This window comes from Emydura macquarii, unplaced genomic scaffold (assembly GCF_026122565.2).
Source record: "Emydura macquarii macquarii isolate MOO-44397 ecotype Brisbane River unplaced genomic scaffold, CSIRO-AGI_Emac_v2 contig_3692, whole genome shotgun sequence".
NCBI classification, from domain to species: Eukaryota; Metazoa; Chordata; order Testudines; family Chelidae; genus Emydura; species Emydura macquarii.
The window spans coordinates 2,317,950-2,343,242 of NW_027133829.1; the positions used below are offsets into that span (position 1 = coordinate 2,317,950).

General features: G+C 39.8%; 2 protein-coding genes across 5 annotated transcripts in view; one reads left to right on the forward strand and one right to left on the reverse strand.

Moving 5' to 3' along the window:
• The window catches only part of NHLRC2 (NHL repeat containing 2), a 53,221-nt gene extending 52,322 nt beyond the window's left edge, over positions 1–899 (reverse strand). The window contains exon 1 of one of the 3 annotated variants that reach the window (XM_067537251.1): positions 746–899. Coding sequence is in view for 2 of the 3 variants with exons in the window: in XM_067537250.1 (XP_067393351.1) it covers positions 86–251 (166 nt within the window). In the remaining variant the exon portion in view is untranslated. Of the gene's footprint in view, positions 1–85; positions 258–302; positions 701–745 lie in introns of those variants that run through there. The other 2 variants (XM_067537249.1, XM_067537250.1) reach the window with 2 other exon arrangements.
• DCLRE1A (DNA cross-link repair 1A) lies at positions 538–23,071 on the forward strand. 2 transcript variants are annotated; one of them, XM_067537248.1, is made up of 10 exons: positions 538–736; positions 1,379–2,273; positions 3,708–5,318; positions 7,233–7,366; positions 8,319–8,437; positions 10,427–10,570; positions 11,534–11,679; positions 12,705–12,859; positions 21,103–21,244; positions 21,970–23,071. In XM_067537248.1, exons 2-10 carry the CDS (start codon positions 1,796–1,798, stop codon positions 22,197–22,199), a joined length of 3,159 nt encoding a protein of 1,052 aa, XP_067393349.1. In that variant the 5' UTR covers positions 538–736; positions 1,379–1,795; the 3' UTR covers positions 22,200–23,071. The 2 variants fall into 2 exon arrangements, with proteins under 2 accessions (XP_067393349.1, XP_067393347.1); XM_067537246.1 differs by lacking the exon at positions 538–736 and adding an exon at positions 855–936.
• The last annotated feature ends 2,222 nt before the right edge of the window (positions 23,072–25,293 follow it).

A 25,293-nucleotide genomic window follows, 5' to 3' on the forward strand; every position in this document is an offset into this window, starting at 1 on the left:
GAGCTGCATATCGATGCCGCGCGCTGAGCCTACGGTGCCGCAGTCCGACGGCAGCATCCGGGCCCGGCCCTTGCCTATCACCCACCTCCTCCAAAGTCGGGCACCGTGAGGTCCCGCTCCCAGCTGTCCACCTTCCTCAGGTGCTGGTAGACCAGGTTGTCCTTCTCCTGAGGGGTGAGGGCGTCCAGAAGGGCATACTCCAGCTGGGTCTGGGCAGGGAGGAGCCCAGGGAGACCGCCACCCGCCGCCATGTTATCTCCCTCCCGGCCTGCCTGACAGACTAATGGACACTGTTTACTAACCTGCCTTTTCCCCTCAGCATATTCGACACCCTCCCCTTCCATTTCTGCAAACGATAGGAATAAAAATATCTTTTAAAAATCATTCATTTAAAATGATACAAGTTCGCGTCTTTTAAAGCAAAGCAGACGTTTAATTTTTTGAAAAGCTAAAAAACGCCCTTAACATTCCCAGTAGCATATTCGTCAAACAAACAGACAAAAAATCCGAGCTGGCAGTAGCATCGGCTCCGCAGATTCGACGCAGCACTTTTGGTCAACCGGTTCTTGAACAAAAATGATGACAGCAAAGCGGAAAAGGGGAGGATTAAAACGACCTCGAATATCAGCACTGAGTCGTCCCCCCGCTTTGGGAGAGTCGGAAAGCGTGAGCGAGCGCAGTGGTGTCGAATGTGCGGCGGCGGATAGGGCGACGCCGCTGCGGGGAGAGAGGGAAGGTGCGTTACCGCTCTGCTGCTGCCGGTGCTGGAGAGGAGGGGGCTGGGCTGGGCTGGGCTGGAAGGGGGGCACCCAGCAGTGGCTGGGTTCGGTTGGCCCCGCCCCCTCCGCTGGGCAGCCAGGCCTCGGCCCTTGGGACTCTCCCGCTGTGTGGCAGGAGGGAACGAGGCAGGCCCTTCAGGTGGCGGCGGGTAAAGCTGTGAGTGGAGACCTGGAGGGGATGTGCTAGGGTGACCCCGGCTGCCCCCATATCAGGGGCTTTGTCGTATATAAGAACCATGGAGCCCCTCTCCCCAGAAAGAAGAAGGCTCCTGATTTTTCACACTAGCCATGGGGTCTCCCTAGATATGCCAGACCCTGCCCAGCCCTGGCTGCGTCTCCTCCCACTGGGTCAGTTCTCAGCCCCTCTGCTGAGGTGGGCGCTGGCAGCCTGAGCCTGGCGGTGCTTTTGGGGCAGCCGACTGCAGACGAGAGTAGCCCAAAGGCGTGGCCTGATCCAAGTCCCGTTAAAGTCGTTGGAAGAATTGCCACTGACTCTGACGGGAACTGGATCTGCTCCATAAAGGGGCTCGTTCTGTCGCCTCATGATGCTTTTCTGGTCTATGGGTGTCCACAAGCCAATTAAAATCTCTTGTTTTCAGTCTCCTGCCTTTCAGGCCCTTGAAGGCATCGCAGTCAGATGTGGACTCAACCTCTAACCCGGCTTTCCTGAGGCTGCGATTACCTGTAGCACTTCAGTGCAAGAACAGTAACTGCTGCAAATGGCTCCCTCCACAAATAAGTACACCTATGATCCACTTTGATTTGATTTAACAATACCATTTAAAAATATACAGCCCCCTGCTGAGTTCCTTTAAAGCTAGAGTTCATGGACCATCTGTGATGGCCATCCAGTTTGTGGCCCAAAGTAACATTTTAAATGGAGTTCAAGTATCTTTCAGCTTCAGGTCTAAGGAAAGAAAGAAGGGAAAGCATTAAAAGAACAATCGACAGGTTTAGGAACATTGAAATATTATTGCTTAAGATTGAGGAAATCATTTGACGTGTTGTATTTTGCCATGTCTGAAAATGCCCAGTTGGAAGAAGATATTTGGGAGTACAAATCCATTAGGAAACCAAAATCAGTATATCAGAATAATAATTCAGTGGACATCTCTACATCTGTGCAGAAAGCAAATCATGGGAAGTGCAAGTCAAGAAGAAGTGGAAGTAGAAATAATAAAAGAGCATTTGAAGACAAAGATAAGTATATGAAAAGTGAACAGGGACCAAGACCGAAAGATATTCAATCACTTATAATAACTGATCACAACTTCAGTCTACCTAAAGATGACCATAGTGTGCAGTCTCAAGAAAGTGTAACTACACCAACAAAGCAAAACAGGACTTGTAACAAAAAACAAACCCCACCAGATGCAAGGCCAGTTTATGATGGATACTGCCCAAGCTGCCAGATGCCTTTTTCTTTACTGTTAGCCCAGACGCCTCGCTGGCATGTTGCTGAATGTTTGGACACTCCAGGATCCACTGAAAAAGGTAAGGCTATGGTGAGGAGAAATTGTCCTTCAAACAGATTTTAAAGGTGGTTCAAAGAAAGTTGCTTGAAATTTAGGTCAGAATTAGTAGTATAGAACCTCACATCAGTTTGGAATTTGAGAGAATTTATATTATGGTTGGAATTACTATTAATAATGTTGTTGTTCATTGTTTATCAGCATTTTTTTCATATCAGATCTGGGGCACTCTGATCTCTTTTTCTGAAGCGCTGATAAAAATTGAAGGTCCAATCTTTCAGGGTGCTGATTCCCTCCTAAGGGGTGTTGCACTCAACTGTCACTAGCTTGAAATAGGAGTTGAAGTGGTTGAGGGTACTACATGTTCAGCATCTCACAGGCTTGGGACCTAAACCATTGACACTTAGGGCTCAATCCTGCAGCCCTCACTAAGGCAAAACTTCCATAATGAAAATTTTGTTCCCTTCTGCCACAGAGCCCCTCTTCTTAAGGGGGCAGGGAGGAACACTGGCCCACACTATCAGATTTTCTAGGACCTTTACAAAATTTGGAAGCTGAAATCAAGATTTGAATGCTGGGTCTACCAAAGACTGGATCAGATATAGTTCAGACCTCAATCCCAGGACCTGTGTACTTTAGCAACCTTGTGGGTTTGCTGTGAGAGCATGAACACAAGAGATTGCAGACTTATTTTAGTCTGGGAGAGGAGAGGGAGCAAGAGAACTGGGACCCCTCTCACACAGTTTTAAGTGATGAAATCCAGTGTTTTCAGGGATCTCTGAAGTCCTTGTAAATCTTCCAGAAATCTAATCTGTACTTTTAATATATCTTATTTTGATTGAAAAACAGGAGGTACAGAGCCAAGAAACTTTTAACTTAAAGCAAAGGCTGCTCCTTTTCTTATATTTGTGTGGCTTTTACTGGAGGGACCTTTGAAGTCACTGTAGAATGATAATAATGGAGCCCTTAAACCTTGGTTTTTCTATAATTTTAACTGTGGGCAGATATATCTGCTACCTTACTTTCAGCTTTAAAGTATCCGCTGGAGAATCTTGCTGTTTGGCACTGATTTATCCACTGATTCTCACTTTCTCAAAAGGAGTAGGTTAGTAAGACATAGACTTCAACATTTTGTGACGTTAGAGAAAGGGAGACAGCCACTAATTATTTAATAAGGTCCTGAACATGAAAACACTTATGCCTGTGAGTGGTTCCAATAGCGTTTTTAAAATTTCATTGTATCCCAGCTGACAACTATGAGGTGGAATGTCAGGTTGATGTAATTCAGAGCAGCTCTGGCCTGGCTGTGGCTCTGGCCTCAGACAACTCTGTTTATAAGGGAAAGCTTTTAACAGTCATGCCAGAACATTAATATAAAATCACTATGTGTTTGTGCTAAAAATGCCTTTTTGCCAAGATATCAATATTGTGTTATTCTGTTTGACTGTGTCCATAGAGTGCCCTGATGGTCTCCTGTGCACTTCCACCATTCCATCCCACTACAAGCGCTATACCCATTTCATACTTGCTACAAGCAGAGCAGGGGATTATCTTCTTAACTCTTCGACATATAGCCCAGAGAGAGAGTTCACATATTCTGATGCTGCTAAGTCAAGCTGTTTCCCAGGCCTTGTGGATGGAATCTCACAGAGTGAGAAATTGACCAGGAATGTAAGAAATGCCCCAAATGAGATTGGTGATACATTGGTGATACAGAGTTCAACACAAGGAAAATCTCCAAATGTAACCAATGTAAATGCTGCTTCTTCCACAAACATTCTAAACCCTCAACAGACTCTTCTGCTCACACAGTCTGCAGATAATAATGGCCAGCTTGCATCTTTGGATTTTCCATTTTCTCAAGGAAGCGAAGATGGTGGAGATTTGGACAGTCAGAATGACCCAAATCAGTTAAAGCTGCTACGTGCAGAAGCTGACTTCAGTGACTGTGAAATTTCCTACTCTCCACTTAATACTGATGAGGAAAATGAAGAGGAAACAGAGGAGGAGGAGGAGAAGAAAGTAAAAAAATTACAAAAGAGATTATTTCATACCCAGAATGCAGAAGATGAGAGCATTGAAAGGGAGGAATCTAGCAGTATGTTGTTTACTAAATTGGATTGTTCTCCACTTCAGCAGGAACCCAAGTATGGCTGCACTAAAATAGGTGGTTTCATAATACAAAATGAACCTTGTGAAGAGTTGAATGGACTGAGTAGTTTGGATAGTTTTGTTTCTCCGGAACACATGAACAGTTTATTCTCTAATTCAGCAAGTGCTGCTAATCAGTTAAATCATCAACAAAGGACACAAACTGCAGAATCATCACTTTCCTTTAATTATGGTATAACTAAGGAGGAATTTGATTGGCCAAAATTCAGTGCCTCTGTTTCTAATACAGATAATTGGAAGCTAAAAGATTTTGATGCTTGCAGTTTGGATTCTGCAAACTTCGCTGTGAGTGATCCATCGTTGTCCTTGAAAGTCAAAGAAGAAAGTAGTAGCTCTCTTCTGACAAGGCAAAGTGAAATTTTGAAGAAACCTTGTAACTTTCTAATTAATACAAATAAAATGACTACTAACACAAGTGGAAATGCATTACACCAGAAGAGTTCGCAGCCAGTAATAGAGAAAGAAGGAAGTCTTCCTAATACAGCTGTTGCAGCCCTTCCCAGTGCAGCCTTTGAAACATTGTCATCTGTTTCTGTTGCAAATATGAAGGCCAAATCTATTTCAGCCAAACAACTGAAACAAATGGACATTGGTGTTTTTTTTGGGTTAAAACCCAAAGCAAAAGAAGAGGACAAAGGAAAGAAACATTTCTGCGAGGGAACACAGGCCTCAAGTCCAGTAACTCCCAATGGAAAGAGGCCCAGACAACGAAAGAGGGAAGCTGAAGTGTCTGTGGGGGACATAGATGCGGTCACGGAAAGTTCAAATACAAATGGAGTCTGTGTAGATACAGCATCTGGTAGGCAGCGAAGTTGGAGAAAAAGATTTAGAGAATCATCTTCTACAGAAGAAGTAACAAAAACAAAGAAGTGTCCCTTTTATAAGAAGATACCGGGTGAGAAGTACTTGTGACTTTAATTGTAGTGGTTTAATTTAGAACTGTCTAGGATGGATATAGCTTTTTATTTTCCATTTTAATACTAGACTTCTTTATTCTATTTCAGTGTAAAAATCTTTTAGGCCCCAATCCTTTAATGATCGCCACATGAGTGGACCCCAGTTGAAGTCCGTAGGGGGTGATTGTGTGGGTTCAGGGACCCAAAAGTTGTTGGGTGCAGGATCAGGGCCATAGATATTTACAAGATTACAGCGGCTCATTCTATGAGTGAACAGCAATGAAAGAAGGAAATAATTTTGTAAAAATATATTGCCTTTTAAATATATTTAGGAAAAATAACAAACTTTTTTACTTAAATTATATTTTACAGAGCATGTAGCCTAACGGGAAGATTTTCAAAAGCACCTAAGAGATTTAGGAGCACAGGTCCCATTGAAAGTGAGACTTATGCTCCTAAATCATTTAGGTGTCTTTGCAAATCTCTCAACTAATGTTTGCCTTGTCTAATTCATCACTTGTAACTTTTACATAGCTTATTTTGAATCCATAAGAGAAATTAGCTAATAGTCATTTATAGAACAAAATGTTTTAGTCACACTTGCATACCATAGACCATTTAATAATTGAGCTTCATTTTGAGTTTAAGGTACAGTATTACAGTAGAATGACATTCTTCAGTGTTAATTAGTAGAGTTCTTAAAAAAAAATTCTAAAGCTAAAAAAAAGCTCAGAATTTACCAAAGTCTTCTTAAGTAACTATCCAAAGTATAAAGAAGACAGATCAATAGTTTGAAAAGTTTAAACTTCACAGATTTCAGTTCACCAACAGAGGATCATAGTTTTGCTTTTTGATTCTGGATAAAGATACAAGGAAAATGGGAGTTGGGGTAGTAAATGCTATAAGTATGTAGCCTACTGTCTATGACCTTGATCCAGACACCTGATACATGCAGGTAGACCCTGAAGCTTGCATAATGTCAGTTAGGTCCATGAGGCTGTGGGGGTCCCCTACATGTATCAGTTTGGAGGATTGGGCCCCATGTCTACAATATAATTGTCAGTTTCTTTTGCTGCCTGTCTAGCTTTTGTTTTGAACTACATCAGTTGTACATGAAATATATCTGAATTTATTTTCATTAATGTTTTCAAATAACTTAGAAATTTACTTTTCAAATGGATACATCTTAATGGGTTGAATGGCTTACGAGCAATTTTATGAAGTATTTGGTGATTTTTGGAATATATAACCACATTCAAAGAAAATGTGCATCAATAAATGCGATATTTTTTTTTTAAATTATTGATTTTTCATTTGCAGAGAGAGAATAGAAAAGATTCCTTACATTTGCTTTTATTATGACAAATAATAACTCCTTTAAATATATAATACCAAATCTGTGGTGTGTAACAACCAGCAGATACAGTTTTTTGAAGAATCCAGATTAGTTGCCTGCTAATAGTAGTAACGTTTAGCAGGAGTGTTATATGTATGGTGACTGGCATAGATGGTGCAGATTGGAAGTGAAATACACTGTCAGTGCTTTGGGAAGCTTGCACTGCCTTAGCATTTCTGAAATGCCATTTTGAATACAAATGTATGTTTACTCAGTTTATCCGTTGTAACTGAAATGTAGGATAGCAGATGAGCAACAGGTATTTATTTGGGAGGAATGTGTCGATGTTTGTATTTATTTGAAGATTCTGCTTAGTTTTGACTCTAATCAGTAAAGCTATAGTTCTTGCTGTTTGCATATAGCTCATGTCTGCAAGCCTGTTTGTTCTCACATATTCCTTTTTGTTGAATACAATTTTAATGTGTTTTCAACTAAAAAAAAAAAAATTTGACCAGTAACTGGTGGTAGCTACTCTGTGCATACTAATTGACTCGCTCCTGTTGTATTTATGTTATAGGAACTGGTTTTACAGTTGATGCATTTCAGTATGGAGAAATCGAAGGCTGCACAGCCTATTTCCTCACTCATTTCCATTCTGATCATTATAGTGGCCTAACAAAAAAATTTACATTTCCAATCTATTGTAATAAGGTAAGATTTCCTCAGGTTACTTGATAATTACCAAATCAGAATGCAAGTATGAATGAAAACCAAAAGAATACAGTGTTAAGATTCTACAGATATAGAACCTCTGTTGTGGCTCAGGAGCATTTGGCACAGCTGAGCTGGATAAAGGAACCCTTTGCCCCCTCATGAGGTGACTTTTTACCAGGCCAGTACCCCAGAGACCACTGTAACTAGCACCAGTTGCTAACAACTCCAAAGAGCTGTTACAGTAGCAGTGGATCAGACAGATATAAGGAAGGGCTTGTTATATCCTTTTTCCTGAGCCAGCTGCAATGAAGGGGTAAGGGGTTAGAGGCTCTCCCCCTACTCAGGAGTTTCTGGAACCCAGATATAGCAGGTATAATAAGAGGCTGGAGCACAGCCCACTGTTGGGGCCATTATCTTTCATAATGCACATATGAAAGCTGTGGCTTTGAGATCCTTCTAAATATTTACAATATAATCTAATAAAATTAAATATTTAGCAATTCCACAATGCTTATGTCTTTAAATAACCTTACACAGCATCCCAGTGATATAAAGAAGAATACAGATTGGGAAGTGGAGGCAGGAAGGTTATTTTTCCCGCAGGCATCCAGAAAGTCTGTCATAGAGGAAGAAATAGAACTTAGGGGTTTCTGGCTCCAAGTCTCAGGTTCTAAACACCAGAGACGCTACCTCTCTTTATAATGTCCCTTGCCAAAATGCTAGCCAAACTGTGTGGTATTTATGCTTGGGTTTTTGCTTGCTGGCACCGTTAGAAAAATAACTTTTAGAAAAAACCTGAGCGCAGAAAAAGTGAAAAGAAAAAGTGTTTTCCCCTGAAATATTTACATGTTTTTCTTTCTCTTTCTGCATAAACTATCAGGTAAAGCACAAAGGGTTGACATGCTCTTTTTGTTTGTTGTCTTAGTACTAAACTCTTTCGCTTTTGCAGATAACTGGCAACTTGGTGAAGAGTAAACTTCGAGTGCAAGAACAGTATGTCCATACATTGCCAATGGATACAGAGTGTATAGTGAACGGAATCAAAGTGCTCTTGCTGGACGCCAATCAGTATGTATTTCTGCAGCTGAATTACAACATTTGCAAATTGTGCATGTCAAAGATAAGTTAGTGTCTGGAAATGGTTTATACCTTCATGGTTTTTTGGCTTCAATGAATCTGGAAGGCTAAGGATAAAACATTTTAAAGTGCTTAAATGATTTAGGAGCATACATGTCATTTTTCCAGAAGTGATTTAGACATGTAGGAGGGTAAATCTCACTGAACGCTAATGGGACTTAGTCTTCGAAATGCCAAAATCACTTCTAAGAATGGGACTTAGACTCTTTTGAAAATTTTACCCTGTGCATTTGTATTGAGCATCTAGATATGGTGAGGAGCTCATGATACACAGTGCTTTAATTTTCACATTTCTTTATAGACATTAGTTATGAGTGATCCTTAGAACAGCTCTGTGAAGTAGGTAAGAAAACAAGGCACAGAAAAGTTTATGACTAGAGTTTCCAGAATGGTACAGATTCTGAGTACTTCAGTTTTTGGTGCCCTATTTGAGGCGCGCTGGGCCTTATTTTCAGGGATGTTGAGAACCTTACATTTTGCTGATGACAATGAGAGCTTCAAATAGTGAAAATCAGGTCCCTGGTGTCTCAAGGAGGGCACCAAAAATCATTTGACAGTTTGAAAATTCAGCCCTAAAAGACCTGATCTCACTCCCATTGAAATCTTTGGCAAAGCTTTTACTGAATTCAGTGGTGCAGGGTCAGACCTTAACTTGCCAAGGCCATGTAGACAGTTTGTGGTAATGTCAGGATTAGAATTCAGTAGCTCCTGGCTTTCAGTCCTGAGCTCTGATCATTCTGCCTTATTTGTCTGTTTGTTGGAATAAAACTCCTCTCTTTTTAGTATATCATTTAAATGCAAAATTCTGACACAGCTGGTTTGAATAACACTTATCTTAGGGCTTGTTTATAGTTTGAGAGAGAAGATTCCTTGCAAGTCCTTTGAGAATGCTTGCTGGGAATGAAAGAAGTCTTGTAGTTTATGTAATTTGGACATTTTTGAGTTTTTCCTTCTCCCTTAATTTTAAAAAGGAATATAAGCCACAGGTATAAAGTTCCAGTTTTTGGAGCACTTACTAACTCTGTCTTCTAAGCTGTGATCTGTGGCAAGTCCTTCCTTTTCAAGATTTTTTTTTTTAACTTTCTGTAGTTATGTCCGTAATACTCCTGTTTTGGCTTCCCAGTCTGAGTGTCTGCCCTGCAAAACAGAATAACTATGATGAGGAGCTGCACTAGAAGCAATGGACTCACAGCAATCATAGCACACAGGGAATGGTACCTACCCAATAATCAATTCTGGGTGCAGAATAATGTTTAAAATCTGTAAAGAGAACTTAAAAAGCAAATATTGCACCAAGCCCCACAGCACTGAAGATAGCACCTACAATTATGCAATTTCTATTTTTCCTAAACACGTAACAATTCCTCTTCTATCCCCAGCCTTCCATTTCCCTTTTATTTAAAATTCAGATTGGACCACAGAGACTGATAAACATAATGAAAGATGGGCCTGGAGCATCATTTGTGCCACATGTGCTGGAAGACTGGTCAACACAGAAGGCATCCCCATGCTTTATTAATCCTTTAGGTGTATTTGTAGTTCTCCCACTATCCATCTAATTTAAGAATTATACTAATCGGACTTAAACTGGGGTTTATTTTTTTAGCTTCACTGGAATTGGAACACGAATTAAACTTGGCACTTCACAACTTCAAAATAATGTATAAATATTAATCTCCCAACAGCACTGTGAGTAGGTAATATCATCCACATTTTATAGATGGGGAAATTGAGGCACAGTTTGAGAGATGGCGGTTTGTTTATGGTCACGAGAAAAGTAAGTGGCATAGCTAGAATAGGTCTCAATCTGCCAATCTGTGGGGCTGAATATCTGTAATTTACCATGCTTTATCCCCATTGCTGCTTGAAAACAGTATAGTTTGTGTGGTAATGGATACCACTGGGTTGTTTTTTTCCTAGTTGTCCAGGTGCCACGATGATCCTTTTTAGCCTTCCCAATGGAACTGTTATACTACACACAGGGGACTTCAGGGCAGATCCTTCTATGGAGTGTTATCCTCCTCTGATCAGTCAAAAGATTCACACTCTCTACTTGGATACTACGTAAGCTACATTTTCTTAGTATAGCTTCTTTCTTCTCCCAACAACACTTGTGTATCCAATAATAGTACTTTATATCTTAAAAAATAATAATAATATGAATGATGTGTTTTGATACTCACTTAGCTCTGATGAGTGGTATGTAAAGAAATAAGGTATTTGTTAAAAGGCCATTTACATATTGTTTGTTGGCTTTTATATAAATAAGGATATAATAATGGTGCGTGGCATAAAGGGTTTTGCAGTATTTGTTTGAGATGGGCTACTTTATTCGTAAGTGGTATTAAATTGTGGGTGCCATTTGTACCTGTAAAAGCAGAGCTTTATGAAATTGAAACTGGCTTAATGTGGGTCAGACCCTTTATGCAAAAAAGAAAATTCCAACAATGAAAGGCTGCTAAATATTGGAGTCAGTTGTCCAAGTTTTCATTAGACCTTTCTTTGATTCATCCATATAAAATTGTTTTTCAGGACGTGATGACTAATGTCCAGTTGCAATTCTTTTATTTCTGTCTCATAGTTTGTTACTGTGAATGAATAATACCTTATTTGATAATTATGTGCCAAAAATAAGGCCTAAGGATATAATTAGTATGTGACACAAACATCCATCTTTATAAAAATAATATTCAAAAGAGAAAAAGACTTTAGTAGTCTCGGTGTCAGATGAGTGAATATTGGCAGTGTTCTTAAATGTGCGTGTAGAAAAGAATGTACATAGTATAACTTAAAATGTAATTATTGAACAAGACTTAAGTTTCATCTTAAAAAAAATTACCATATGCCACCATGATTTCTAATAAGTAAATAATAGGTTGAATTCATATTGATGAATAACTTGGCTTTCTCTTCCTTATGTCATTGTTGCCTGAAGTTTCTGACAAAGCCTATTTATGAAGTAGGATATCTTCTATCTTATGCTCATACCGCTCTATTACATATGCATATCCAATTTCCGTTTCTTAGATACTGCAGTCCTGAATACACTTTTCCTTCTCAACAAGAGGTTATCCAGTTTGCTGTCAACATTGCCTTTGAGACGGTAACTCTAAACCCACGTACATTGATTGTTTGTGGCACCTATTCCATTGGAAAAGAAAAGGTCTTTCTAGGTGTGTAAATGAGCATATCAGATCAAAATGAATATATGCATCTCTGAATCAGTGTAAAATGAACTTTTCTTTAAAGAATGCATAAAGGTAGCTTAGGCTCAACATTTAGATTTTGTGTAAAAAGAGAAAGCAAAAGAGAATAAATTTTAAAGCCTAATATTTATTTTTTTAAATGTCTGTAAGTTTTTAGAATTTCAACTAAAAACAAGTTTATGATTGAAACATTCACCTGCAGTGTTTGCAGACTTAACCAAATCATGTTGTGCCACTGCATTGAATGCACAGGTGTGATTTTAAAATTTGTTTTATGTTTTAATAATTTCAAGTTCTATTAGTAACACAGTAAAGGAAATGTAATTATTTTTAAACTTCAATTCTATTAACATTTACTTCCAAGGTTGATATTGTGAATTTCCCTCTAAATCAACTATTTATTAAAGACATTCCCTATAGCTAAATGCATCTTTATTTTCTGTCTTAAAGGAAACCTTTTGTGCCCTATGATTAAATCAGTTGTAATGTTTAGAAGTTTCAGTGATTGCCTGTCTGTAACTTCTAGAATAGATAGCCATGCAACATTCATACTTTTAAAAAGATTTTCCAAGTCATTGGTACTGGAATTTCTCTCACTGAAATTCAGGCCATCATTAACATGGGTTGTTTATCCCTTCTTCAGAAATTACATGGTTCTAGCTTCTTAGAAAGACATGTCAGTTTGCTCCCTTGAAAATCAATATATTATTGAGGAGGTATGATTTGTAACCTCTTAATATACTTTTACAACTCCTGTCTGCAAGTAGTTCTGAAGCTACACTACAGTAATCAGCGTTTGCCAACAGTTACCACAATTTTCCCCTACATATTTTAGAATATGAAATAGCCTTGTTGGCAAAAATGGATTTTTTTAAATGGTGATAATTAAATCAGTGAGATGATCAGGAACATCTCAGAAACAACACTGGAAATCTTTATTATTTGCAAGCTGTGTCTTCATTATGTCTGATCTTTTCTCCTTCACCCTACAGCAATTGCTCAAGTTCTGGGTTCTAAAGTGAGCATGTCCCGAGATAAATTCAAAACACTGCAGTGTTTGGAGTCAGCAGATGTTAATTCTCTCATCACCATGGATTGGAATGATACTTTGCTTCACCTTCTTCCCATGATGCAAATTCATTTTAAGGTAAGTGTAGGAAATATCATCTGCACCTGTTTGCTAACCTTAGCTTGGATGATATAATAGCAGTCGGGTGTCTTTGGTGCTTTTTACTACCTGTCAGATCATATTTATTTAGTGATGTTTTGACATATAGCAACACATTGAAATTGAGATGCAGTTAAACATTAATAACAGGCTCCAAACATAATGCACAGAAAGTGTAATTTCATTCTAATGTAGTGTTCATGGAACAAAATTAGATGAGACTTGTTCAAAGGCTTGCTGTTTGTGGCCTTTTTTGAAGTAGGTTTTATTTAATGATTGCAGGATCTGTCCTATTAACAATTAATATACTGTGACACTTAGTCCATGTCTTCTCCCTTTCCATTAATTTGTATTTTGTAGAAAAGGACTGAAAGGTTTTCATCCTTAAACTCCCTGTCTTTTGAGGCAGTTAATAGAAGGGACATCGTCAACTTGAAATCTAGTCAAAAAATTTTTTTATAAGATAAAAAATCATTTCAGCTATGACACATGCCCCTGAGTCCAGTTTTCATTTTACATTCACTTTTTCCTCATTTTTAAACTCTTTTTCTTTCCTCTGTTGCTGTGTGGAAGATCTACACAAACCACAGAGAGAAACGGACTATCTGAGAAACAGTGAAACTGACACAAAATGTAGTCAAATGAACATAATGATCAAACTGAAGAAGAAAAAAATTCCCATCTTTCAGTTATAAGAATATCAGGTGTTACTTGTAACAATAATAGGTAAAAGGATTTTAGATTGAAGTGTGTTTTATTTTGTTTAAGTTGACTTTTATGTACAAGTTTTATACAAGGGAATCAAGTACCATCTGTTTTCCAAAGAGATACTCAAGTTTTATTGGGGATGGTTTGTGTGTGTGTGCGCGCGCGAGAGAGAGAATTTCATTCTACTAAAGGTACCAGATTAATAGTCTAGAGGATATTTTCTGTCCACAATACAGATACTGTAGTACAGAGTTACAGATTACCTCTGCACTGCCCAGCCTATATATTTAGAGGAAAGTTAATTTTCCTTATCCATTCATAGTTAGCCTCTTTACTGAGACTACCAACAATGGTGCCAGTCTGGGTGGGGGAAGTTTATGATCTGATCTCAGAGGCTTCATTTCAGAACTATTCAAAGATGATGGAAGGGATAAGAATGTTTTTATTTTTGTTTTATTTTAATTTTTTTTAAAAGCTTAATTAACTCCCTCTTTTTATTTAAAAGCTAGACTATTGACTCCCATAAAAAGCAGATTAAAGGTGAGCAGGGAGACCATATACCAGACCATATACATTGACGGAGAATGGGAAAACAGTGCATTTTGGAAGTAGATTTGAAAGTGCAGGTCAACAGCAGGGAGGGGCTCTCTATTTCTTATATGCTAATTGAGATACATCGCACCCTTCAATTGCAGGAGAGGTCAGTAAATTCTACATTACATCCTCATGTTAGTGTATAGGTACTAAGTTACGTTGACTGAATCTCAGGGAATTTCAAAATCATGAAAGATGCACAGTGTATAGGCAAATATGTCTAGCCTTTAATTAGAGAAATACTTACTCCTGAGGGAATTCTACGCCAAAAAATTAAAAATTCTGCACCAAAAAAGTACAAATTTTGTGCACTGTATTTTAAAATTCTGCACATTTTATTTGTCAATAAATAAATGTGGAGGCTCCAGTACGGCAGTGGGAGCACAGGCCACTGGCTGCATGGAGGTGGGAGATCACCCTGCAGACCTCCCTCACCTCCCCGCCCAGGCTGCACCTCACCCTGATACAGCTCAAAGGCCGGGCCTGAAATACCCCAGGGTCTTGCCCTCTGCTCCAGGAGCACCAGGTGTGGGCAGGCAGGATCCAAGTATAGTGGGACTTAGTGTGAGGGGATCCAGATATGGAGTAAGAGGGTTCTGTGTGGGGCAGTCTGGGAGCGAATGGCTCAGCGGGGGATCTCGATGCATAGGGGTTTATTGGGGGGTCTGGGTGCAGGGGGAGTGGGGTTTGTTGTGGTGCGGGTCTGAATACAGCTGGGTGGGGCTCTTTGGGGTGGAGGAACGATGGGCCTTCTTAATGGGAGCTGCTGCTGCCAAGGGGATACCGCATACCAGGCTCCAGTTTTCCTCTCCCCGATTTCCCTATCCCCTTCTCCGTCCCATCCCATCCCCCTTCCACGCTGTCCCCTGCTCCATTCCCCTCCCCTCACTCCCACATCCCCCTCCGTCGGCTGTAGTTTATCCCCTTCCTTCCCCACTGCCTCTTCCCCCTGTCCCACCCCATCCCCCTCGCCCTGCCTTACCGCGCGGGCACTCACTGTTGTACAGAAAACAGGATGGCTCCCAGTACACAGAAGGGGAACACAACTGGCACTGTGGCGTCCAGAGCCGAGTGGCACCCTCCTTCAGCTGGCACAGAAATGAGGGAGGAGGAAGTGGGATGTGACCCCGCGTGTTCTCCCCCATCTCACCTCTGTTTGGGGGGGCATTGCCTGTCCACGCGCCCCCCCCCCCCCCCCCCCCCCCCAAAAAAAAAAAAAAAACCAAACAAACAAACAAAAAAACTATACCCATGGGCATCCCCAGCCCCAGCACAGCTTCCCTGTCATTTTCTGCAGAGAAAATGATGAGGAAGCAAGGGTTGTTGCAAGAATAAATATATCAAGGCTGTGCGGTGTTCATACTCTAGTAATGGGGGCGATATACGGTAAGTGACTCAGGTAGCTAGGCATCTAGACAGATAGAAACACATGTAATACCATAAGTTAAACTGTGGGATGGAGAGGAAAGGCTATACAGGAAAGGCAACCAACCAGAAAGTGTACGAAAGACTGTGTGGAGGGAGAATTGTTATCCCTCTCGCCTTCCTTTTTAGATGCTCTTTCTACTAAAATCCCACCGTACTATCCATTGAATATGTAAGTTACAGACATGTCATTTTACTGTTCCTGTCACTTCAATGTGGCCTCCAATATACTACTATGTTGATTACTTTGCCCCCAAACAATAGAATCATAACCATCTAGACCTTCCAGTGTGATAAACTTTCAGTGAAGCCAACAGCTGGAGTCTGAATAGTCCTGCTGTCATTACGATGCATGGGGATCACAAACTCAGTTGAACAGATGTTAAATGCTTAAGGATGAGCTCATGCAGCATTAACCTGGTGTCTGTTAGTAAATGTAGGAAACTCAAAAGAACAGTATTGTAAACAATAAATCAGCTAGTATCTGACGGTCTGTTTGGATTAATAAATAACACATCATTCTAATATATACAGTAGAAATTTATTACCCCAAACGGTGGTGGTTCTTTTTTTTTTTTTTAATGCTGGGCTGAGCAATCTTTGTCCTGAATTGCAGGCTCCTGACCTTGGAAATCTGTCTACTTTTACACCCTCATTGCTGAGGTCATTATACATCATACACAGTCGTCATAATGGATTTTATCTTTGCAACATCCCAGACAGAAAACTGAGAAACAGTTGACTTGCTCAAGGTCACACAGGAATTCTGTGGCTGAACTGGGACTTGAACACAGGTCTTTTAAGTTCTAGTCCAGTGCCCTATCTACTAGTCCTTTCTAGCCCTATAGTAAGAGTTTTGGATTTCCCTCCAAACATTCTTTCTGTTCACCTGGGTCTGCCCCACATCTTGTTTTGATATGCCTTTTGTTCAGTCGCTAGCCCTATTTAAGGAATAGTCCTAATACTGTTATTCAGACTATGCCCCACTGATTGCTGATAACTATAGCTTTGTGCTAAAAAACCTACACAGCCTGTGAAGTCACTAGGGAAATTGTCTCCATCAGTAACTCAGATTCAGCCTTTAGCTGATATTTTGAATTCATCTGTGATCTCAAACTTTAGCTGGCTTTTAAGAGTTGTATATATTATTTATTGATTTGATTGATTGATTGATTGCGTATTGCAGTAGTGCTTAGAAGCCCCAGTTATGTACCAGGGCCCCATTGTGCTAGGCATTGTACGAAAAGAGCAAAAGACTGTCCCAGCTCCAAAGGGTTTGCATTCTTGTGAGTTTTTAAGGATTGTGCTGCAGTTCTTCTTGCTTATACTGTTTAATGCCTCCTCAATAACCTGCTTCCAGGTAAAGAACTGAAAAAGAAGCTCTAAAAAGGCTTTCCGTGATTGAAGGTCAGTTTAAGATGATAGCTGGTGATAAAATTATGCATTCCTGAGGAATGCTTCCATGTTTCCCCAGCTGGAGGTTCCCTGGATTAAATCCGGATGGATTTGTCTTTCATTTCCACCTAGTTGACTCAGATTTTGCCCCTTCTCAAACAGTGAATATTTTAAAATTAGCCTGGAACAAAGTGATCCATGACACAATACCTGGAGTGGATTTAAAAAAAATGAGCTGAGTGTTATGAAAGGGTCCTGCATTCACTGACTTCCTTCTTACTTTCAGGCCATCTGTAGTAATCTATAGGCACATTCACTTCCTTCCAAAATGCCAGCCTCCCAGTAAAACTCCACAGATTTATTGGGAAACATACATTGTTTTAAATAGAATTGTATGGATAACTGCTTTTTTTTAATATAAATATACTGATATTTTGTAGCTACTCTTTGCAAGTCATACACGCTCACGTTCCCTTTGCTTCTCTCAGTCCCTTTTTCTAATCTCAAATTGTTCCCTAGCATTTTGCCTTCTCTTGAGTATCTTACCTTTTATTCTCTCCATGATTCCCAAACTAAAGAGTCGGAAGTGTATGTTTGTTGTGATTTTTTTTTTACTTTTGTACATCTGCTTAATTCCAGATTTCAGTTTATTTGGCCTCTGCTTCTTCTTCCCATGTTGATTTCCAAGAGCAAAATCAAAACAGCTTCTTTTTTCTCTCCATGAGTGGTGAATAGGTGCTACATTGATTCATCAGCGAACCTCACTCATCTAAAGACACTTATCAAATTATAAAAAACACAGAAATTGCTCTCCCTTCCTCCTAAACAGTGACCACAGTTTATAGAGATTTTAAATGTCAACATTTTCCGCCTAGAGCTGAAGCAGACAAACACCAATACTCTAAGATTCTGTACTAGTTATGATTATGGCCTAATAATAACAGGGCAAGTAGCAGCCTGGGCACTAGATATTTCAGAGACAGGGCTGAGGATCAAAGTAGACTTCTGCAGCTCCAGTGCACCCCAAGCATATCCTTGCCATATCCCACGCTGCCCTGGGCTTCATGCTTGTCAGCTAAGTTCTGTGCAGTGCACAGAGCTCTCCATTCCCGGGTCCCTTTTTCTTTGTACAGCAGATCTGCACCAATGACCATTATGGCATAGAAGGTAGGTGCTGTATTTGACCTGTAGAGTTTATATATAACTTTTTATCTTCAAAGTGTTTTACATACATTGAATAACTAATTCTCACAAAATCCCCAAGCTAGACCAGGAAGGGCAAGTCACATTGCATCAAAGAGTGTACCAAAGAAACAAATCCAAGCCTGGGAAGTAAGCACGCCCTTTCTGCCCTGTAAATAGCATCGCTGCTCGTTATCATTCAGAAAATAGAATTGACATCAATGTTCTCTATCTGCAGTTGTTATAGTTACCACTGCTTTCAGCCTGGTACTGGACGACTGTGTTTGAATATTGACTATTAATTTTTGCAGCATTTTCTCGAGACCAGCAAAGGAATCAAAGCTACCTATTAAAATAAAACCATCTTACAGACATTATATCAAGTGGAGGCAGGATGAAGGGCTACAGATTCACATTCTGGATGTCCCTTTCCAAATCCTTTATTGTGCAAAGTTTTGTTTTGAAAGCATAGGAAAAATAAAATACATTAATTGCTCCAGTAACGCAAATGGATTTGTTGTGTGAAAAGAAAGGGCAAAAAAGTGCTAATTCAAAAAGACTGATTACTTCAGTGGAATGCTTAGTTTGACTACAATATGTGTATATATATATTCCTCCTATCTGATTTCTATTCCTTACATCTGACGAAGTGGGTTACAGCCCACGAAAGCTTATGCCTACAGAAATTAAATTTGTTAGTCTTTAAAGTCCTACAGAATTCTCGTTGTTTTTGCTGTATACGGACTAACACGGCTACCCCTCTGGAACTTAAATACTAATGAATATCTGCTCATGAATAAGCAAGCTGCATGTAAGCGCTGTCAGGGTTGATTGTAAATTAACCATTTAATCATGTTTGAGTCTTCGAATAATGTATGGGATCCATTTGCTCGTACGGCTGACTTCAGCAAAATAGTAGATAACAGGTTGTTAGGGTGATTGAAGGTGCTTGATTGAGGAATGAATTATATTTTCTATTTTAAAAGGATGGAGGTATGAGAGCAATGTTGACTGAGGGTCTGAAGGTATTTTTTAAAAAAGAGTAGGAATACGTTTCTTGTTGCACTCTTTATGAAAGAGCTCTGAAATTAGCCATGATCTTGTAGGAAAGAATCCTTCTTTTCCCTAAAAATATTAACATTAAAAGAATTCCCCATGTATCACACGAACATCTGTTTGTAACAATGAAATCATGAGACTTTTGCCCTTTAAATTCATAGTGGAAGAATTCCAAATTACACAAGCTTTTCAGGGCAAGGACTCTGTCCTGGGATGTGTTCTGTGTACGACTTAGCATGGCGGGGTGCTACTGTAATACTCCAGCATTAGAGTGGGATTTTCAGAAGAACCTAAGAGTATGCCAACACTGCGATTAAAAATCCACAGCTGGCTTGTGCCAGCTGACTTGGGCTAAAGAGCTATTTAATTGTGGGGTAGACATTTGTGTTCTGACTGAAGCACAGGGTCCCTCTGAGGGGGAGGATCCCAGAGTTTAGGTTGCAGCCTGAGCCCGTCTAGAGCACAATTAAACAGCCCGTTAGCCCGAGTCAGCTAGCACAGGCCAGCCATAGATGTCTAATTGCAGTGTAGACATAACCTACGTGATTTAGAAGCACAATGGACTTTCAGTGGGACAGAAAATCCTACTCTTAAAAAATTGACATTATGTAGCTGATTAACAAGGTCATAACAAAATCTGGGAACAAACTAATCTCATAATTGTTCTACTGACATTTAGTTCATCTCCTAATTGTCCTATTGGAACTGCACATACTGTACTTGTATTTTAGTAAGACGGGAGGGGCAAGTATAATGCCTGTGTACTATCTTATGAAGCGTTGCAGTAAGAAATGTCAATCTGTTTAAAAATGAATCATGATGGGCAAGTATAGTCCTTTTAGGATCTTAATGCCATGTTAATGAAACCTAACCTCCTCCACTGTACTAGGTGAATGGAGTGTTTGAAGAATGGCCATAGCTCCCATTGCTGAATAAAGAGTGTACTTATGTATTTATGGTCCTTTATGTTCAAATGTGCCTGTCTTGGTAGTTCGGAATGTTACTGTCAAGTTTATACAGGAGCCATGGGGTTGCTGTGGCAGTATTTCACTTTCCCTTTCCCCTAATTCTGCAGTGTCTGCTGATTCAGCTGGGGCTAAATCACAGTTAATCTATCTTTTCTTTTAAGCAGTCATTTATCTTGCGTTCTTCCTGCTGCTGGCTTGTTGTTAATTATTCTGAAATCTAAAATCTTGTAGGGTTTTCAAATAGACAGGGTGGCTTCAATATATCTATAGGACACGTGAAACTGATTTCCTAATTTCTGACTTCACTGACTTCTCTTTATCCCAACGTAGGGCTGAAAATTCCTTACGCTTCTTCCTCCTTTTCTCTTACCCTCATTCTTTCCCTATCCATAAACAAAACTGAAAGCTGCCTCAGGCAAATTATGAGATTTACAGGTCAGATTTTTGGAGTCAGATGAATTAAAAGAAGCGAAACTGTTTCCTCAGGTCTTGTTGAGTTTGGCTTTTGGAAGCATTGTGTAGTAGTCAGAGCAAGGGAGGCTTTATACTTAGCTCAGGAAATGACTTGCTGTGTTGTTTTAGTGGGGGGGGGGGTCACTTACTCTGTCTGAGCTTCAGTGTTCCCATTTGTAACACAGAGCTAACAATATTTGTATTGTAGAACATTTCGAGGTCCTTTATCTGAAAGGTGCTGTATAAGTATAAAGTATTGATCTTAACTATTTTGTAGCAAGCTGGTATTTAACATTTTTAAAAAGGGGGAAAGTCCCCACTAAATGTTGGAGAATATATGTCCCCCTTACCAAACCCCAAAACCTTTTAGACTATTGGATCATTGTGGTGGTAGTGGTGTTTAATAGCCTTCATCACTGTGTTGTCTTATATTAACAGGGCTTGCAAAACCACTTAAACAAGTTCTCGGAGAATTTTGACCAAGTTCTGGCTTTCAGGCCCACGGGATGGACTTACTCCAATTCGTGTCACACGCTGGCAGATATCAAACCTCAGACCAGGGGAAATATCACCATATATGGTACAAGCACTATAAATGGCTCAATACACTTAATTCTGCCTGGATTGTTTTCATACATTTTATTCTAGCACTTCTTACTGCTCCTCATATCATACAGTTACTGGGATCACTTTTGCTAAGAAGCTGAGTAGAGAGATGTCTCCAGCATAAGTCTATGATTTGGCCAGTCTGGAACACTGTAAATGACATTTTTAAATACTTTTTCCTCTTATGCCCCTCTCTCAAAAAACAGTTTGATCTGATGCTTTTAAGACAAACACAGACTCCATGAGTAAAATCCTGGTCCCATTGAACTCAATAGGAGTTTTGTCAGGGATTTCAACAGAGCCAGGAATTCACTCCATGTGTGGTTTCATGTGAAAGACCCTGCGCCTGCTGCAGAGCTTCCAAAGATACCAGCCTGTTTCCTCTGTTGTTATTGGTGCAATCTCTGGCAAACAATTCTATGGATGGAGTTAAGTCTCCTAGAAAATGTCTCCCCTTCTCACTCAACAAAGCAGCTGGGATCACTGAATTTGCACTAATGATTGACACTGTAGATTGATGCTAGTTAATCCTTCCAGTAATGAAGTCTGGCTTTTTACTTGATCCCTGGAGTAAAGTTTAAATCTCCATTTAATTAAAATATTCATTTTAAGTATTTCTTTGTTTCTTGCAAAAATATTTTTAGTAAGACTTATAGCTAAGCAGACTGCCTGAGGTAACTTTGCATTGTTTTGCTACAGGGATTCCTTACAGTGAACACAGCAGTTACTTAGAAATGAAACGATTTGTCCAGTGGCTGAAGCCACAGAAAATCATCCCCACTGTAAATGTTGGTGACTGGAGAGCGAGAAACATGATGGAGAAGCATTTTAGAGACTGGAAGATGGCGCCTACTGAGCAGAGGGAAGAATGTACATTTCAGAGGACGTGTGCCAGGGGTGGGATTGAACTATCCAGGAATTCCATCTAGCCTTCCTTTTTCTGCGAAGCATGGTGTGAGAAGAAAAAAGCTGCCGTTCTCCTGCAAGAGAGAGTAAGGTCCTAACTTTCCTATGTAATCATTAGCCTATCTTCTCCTAGCTTACACTTTCAAGAAATTGCAAATGTCTTTCAGGTTATTTTGGAAAATTATTTCAATGCTTTCGCTTTTCAGTAAAACACTGACGCACTTTCATAAGTTTAAGCAGCTGAATAGTCCCACTGACTTCACTGGGACTACTTAGATGCTTAAAGTTAGGCATCTCCTCAAGAGCTGGATCAGCTCCTGAGTCTCACTCCTCTTTGCCATCTTTTGCTTTCATGATATGACTCTAGGAAGTTGCAGAGATCAAGGAAAGAAACTGAACCATGATTATTACCTGTTTGTCAGAATTATACACTCTTTCTCCTCAGTCCAAAGTCCAGATGTATGACACCAGCCTTTAAAATGGGGAACAGACCACCCCATTTTACTAGAGGTACAAGAGGAAATTTGAATTTAAGTGGGATTAATTCATTTAAAAGGTATGGACTTTTCTGTCATTTCAATTTCAAAATTAAACATTTCTGACGAGAAATGATTGTAATGAATGAGGGAATGATGCCAGGTTTATGTGGCACAATGTAAATTCAAGTCCCAAAGAGCAGGTGATTGTATGAGGCAGAGCTAAGGGTTGTTACACTAATGATTTCACATCTTTACAACCTTTACAGCATAACAGAGGACCAGTTTGGGCTGCATCCAGTATTGTGCAATTAGTAGAATAATGAATGTTCATACAGATATTCTCACCCTGGTATATTTTTAACATTCCGTATATGTACATTTTTATAAATCTATTTTAAATAAAGAATCTAAATTAAGCTGTTGTGTTTTCTTCAGATAAAGGCCTTCACAATTAGGAGGAAGTGAAAGTGAGTACATAATGCGAGGCCAGCCTAATGAGCCTTCTTCATTCAGAATGCCTTTTGAAGCCACCATGTGTTATGCATGTGCCCTGGGCATGCAGGATTCGTGCCATAGCCCGTGTCATGCAAACATTTATGTACCTTTTTAAGCATGCCTGTAGTCCCATTGAAATCAATGAAACTTCTCAGGTGTTTACAGTTAAGCCACTTGCATGCTTGCAGGATCAGGGCCTAAGTCTGTACATACAGGCTGGTCTCTCCTCTCACCCTCCAGAAAGCAAGTGAGGCAAATACTAGGAGATGGCAATAGTAATTTTAGTTTTGCCTGCATTGCTGTTTTCCTACATTCTGCACAGTGTTCGTGTAGTTTAAGAAGGTGGCTACGGGCTCTCACACCAGTATTCGATTTAAACATCAGAATAAGATTTCATTTCAGGATTCATTGCATATATCAAGAAGATACAAAAAAAAATTGCATTATGTATGAAAAGAATCCCAGAAAGGGAAAGGCAAGTCTGAAGTCTCTGCTGCATTTTCTTGGGGAAAAGTTTTCTTTACTGATCTTTGTAAACATAATCAGACGCTCGCCTACAGTAGTGAACTCTGTGTTTTTGATGAGAAAGTAGTCTCATTATATTTCTCTTTCCAAGGGAGATAATATCCCCATATAAGTCTTTTTGTTGAAGAAAAAAGATCTCAGCTTCATTGCAAGTTTTTCAATTAGAAGCAATTACACTTAGATGTACTGAAATGTGGCAGTCAGTTACATAACTGTATCTACATTAAGCAAAGTCAAAAATCTGAGATTCTGTTCTAGGTTTTTACTTTAACCAGCGTTTAGCATTCATGATTAATCTCAATTACGAAAATTTCTCTCATCACAAGAGCTACTTAATGTTACCGATTAGAAAAATTTCATATAGGGATCAGTCCTTGGATCAGGCCAGGCTGTGTTCAGCACAGGAGTGGGAGCCATGAAAAGTGGTTTTAATGCTTCACCCTGATTTTGGGCCTGATTTGGTCCATGGCATAAGGTAGAGCAGCCTTAGAGCTTCTCTAATTTGTGTTGGCTGCCAACGGCCCCAAGCAGACGTTCCACCAGCCAGGAATGACCAGAGCACAATTGTGCTCTGGCTATGCTCCCTTCCTTCCCGACATACACCCTGGCCCTACACCTGGGCCAGAAGCAGTGCAAATATGAGACTGAACTGACACACAAACTTCGTGGGACTTGTTTGGGCAAGGGGGATGTGATGGGGCTATGGCCATCGCCATAGTGAATGCTGCAATGGCTGTTCTGGCTTACACCACAAGCCCAGGCAGCGCTGGGGAGAGAGCTTGGAACAACCCAAAATTGGAATGAAACAAAGATGGGTTAAAGCCGCTATTGTCCTCTTCCTCTGGGCTGCACCTTCTCTGCTGCCCCTCCTGGAGGTGTGGAACGGAATCTCACCCCCAGCGTTTAGATTGTCAGCTATTTGGGACAGGGATGGACATATTGTGTGTCTTCACAATTACTAGAAGAGGTGGATCCTGATATATGACAGGGGCCCCTTAACGTGTTATTGCAGTACAAATAATGTGAAGCTATTTAAAATTCAATACGTGTTTCTCATCAGATTTTTCAATTAGTGTATTTTCCAGTGATAAACCCTTTTACTGTGTAAAACTGATGTGATGCCACATGGTCAAGGATAAAGATATGTTTTAAGGAAGGAAGGAAACAAGAAGGTGTTGACTGTGATCAGATAAGAATTTCTGTAGCAAACGATGAGACAGAATTTTGTAACAAAGGATGTGTGAACAAAACAAATTGTAAGCAAATACTGCTTCTGCCATGGCTAATTTTGTACAGCATATGGGCACCTGTGGAAAGCACACACTGAAAGTCAAAGCCTAATTCACATAATTCCATAATTCTGTTCTCATGGACTGATCTCCCAGGAACACACACTTGATGACATTATACCCTTGTAATTCAGTTGCTTATCATTTATTCTGCTTAATAAGGAACCAAATGTTAAACTAACTTTCATTATAAACACCTTTTGCCTCTTGCTGGCTCTTTAGGGCATTCCACACTATCAGAATTTACTCCCTCAGTGGGTCTCAAATGGCTTACATCGCCCAGAATAAAGGATTTTAAAAAGCTCTTTGAAACTAACCACAAAATTGAT

Coding starts and splice junctions, on each gene's coding strand:
- DCLRE1A (XM_067537248.1), top strand. CDS start 1,796: ATGTCTGAAAATGCCCAGTTGGAAGAAGATATTTGGGAGTACAAATCC. Junction 8,438..10,426: donor CTCTTGCTGGACGCCAATCA/GTATGTATTTCT, acceptor TTTTTTTCCTAG/TTGTCCAGGTGCCACGATGA. Junction 11,680..12,704: donor AAAAGAAAAGGTCTTTCTAG/GTGTGTAAATGA, acceptor TTCACCCTACAG/CAATTGCTCAAGTTCTGGGT.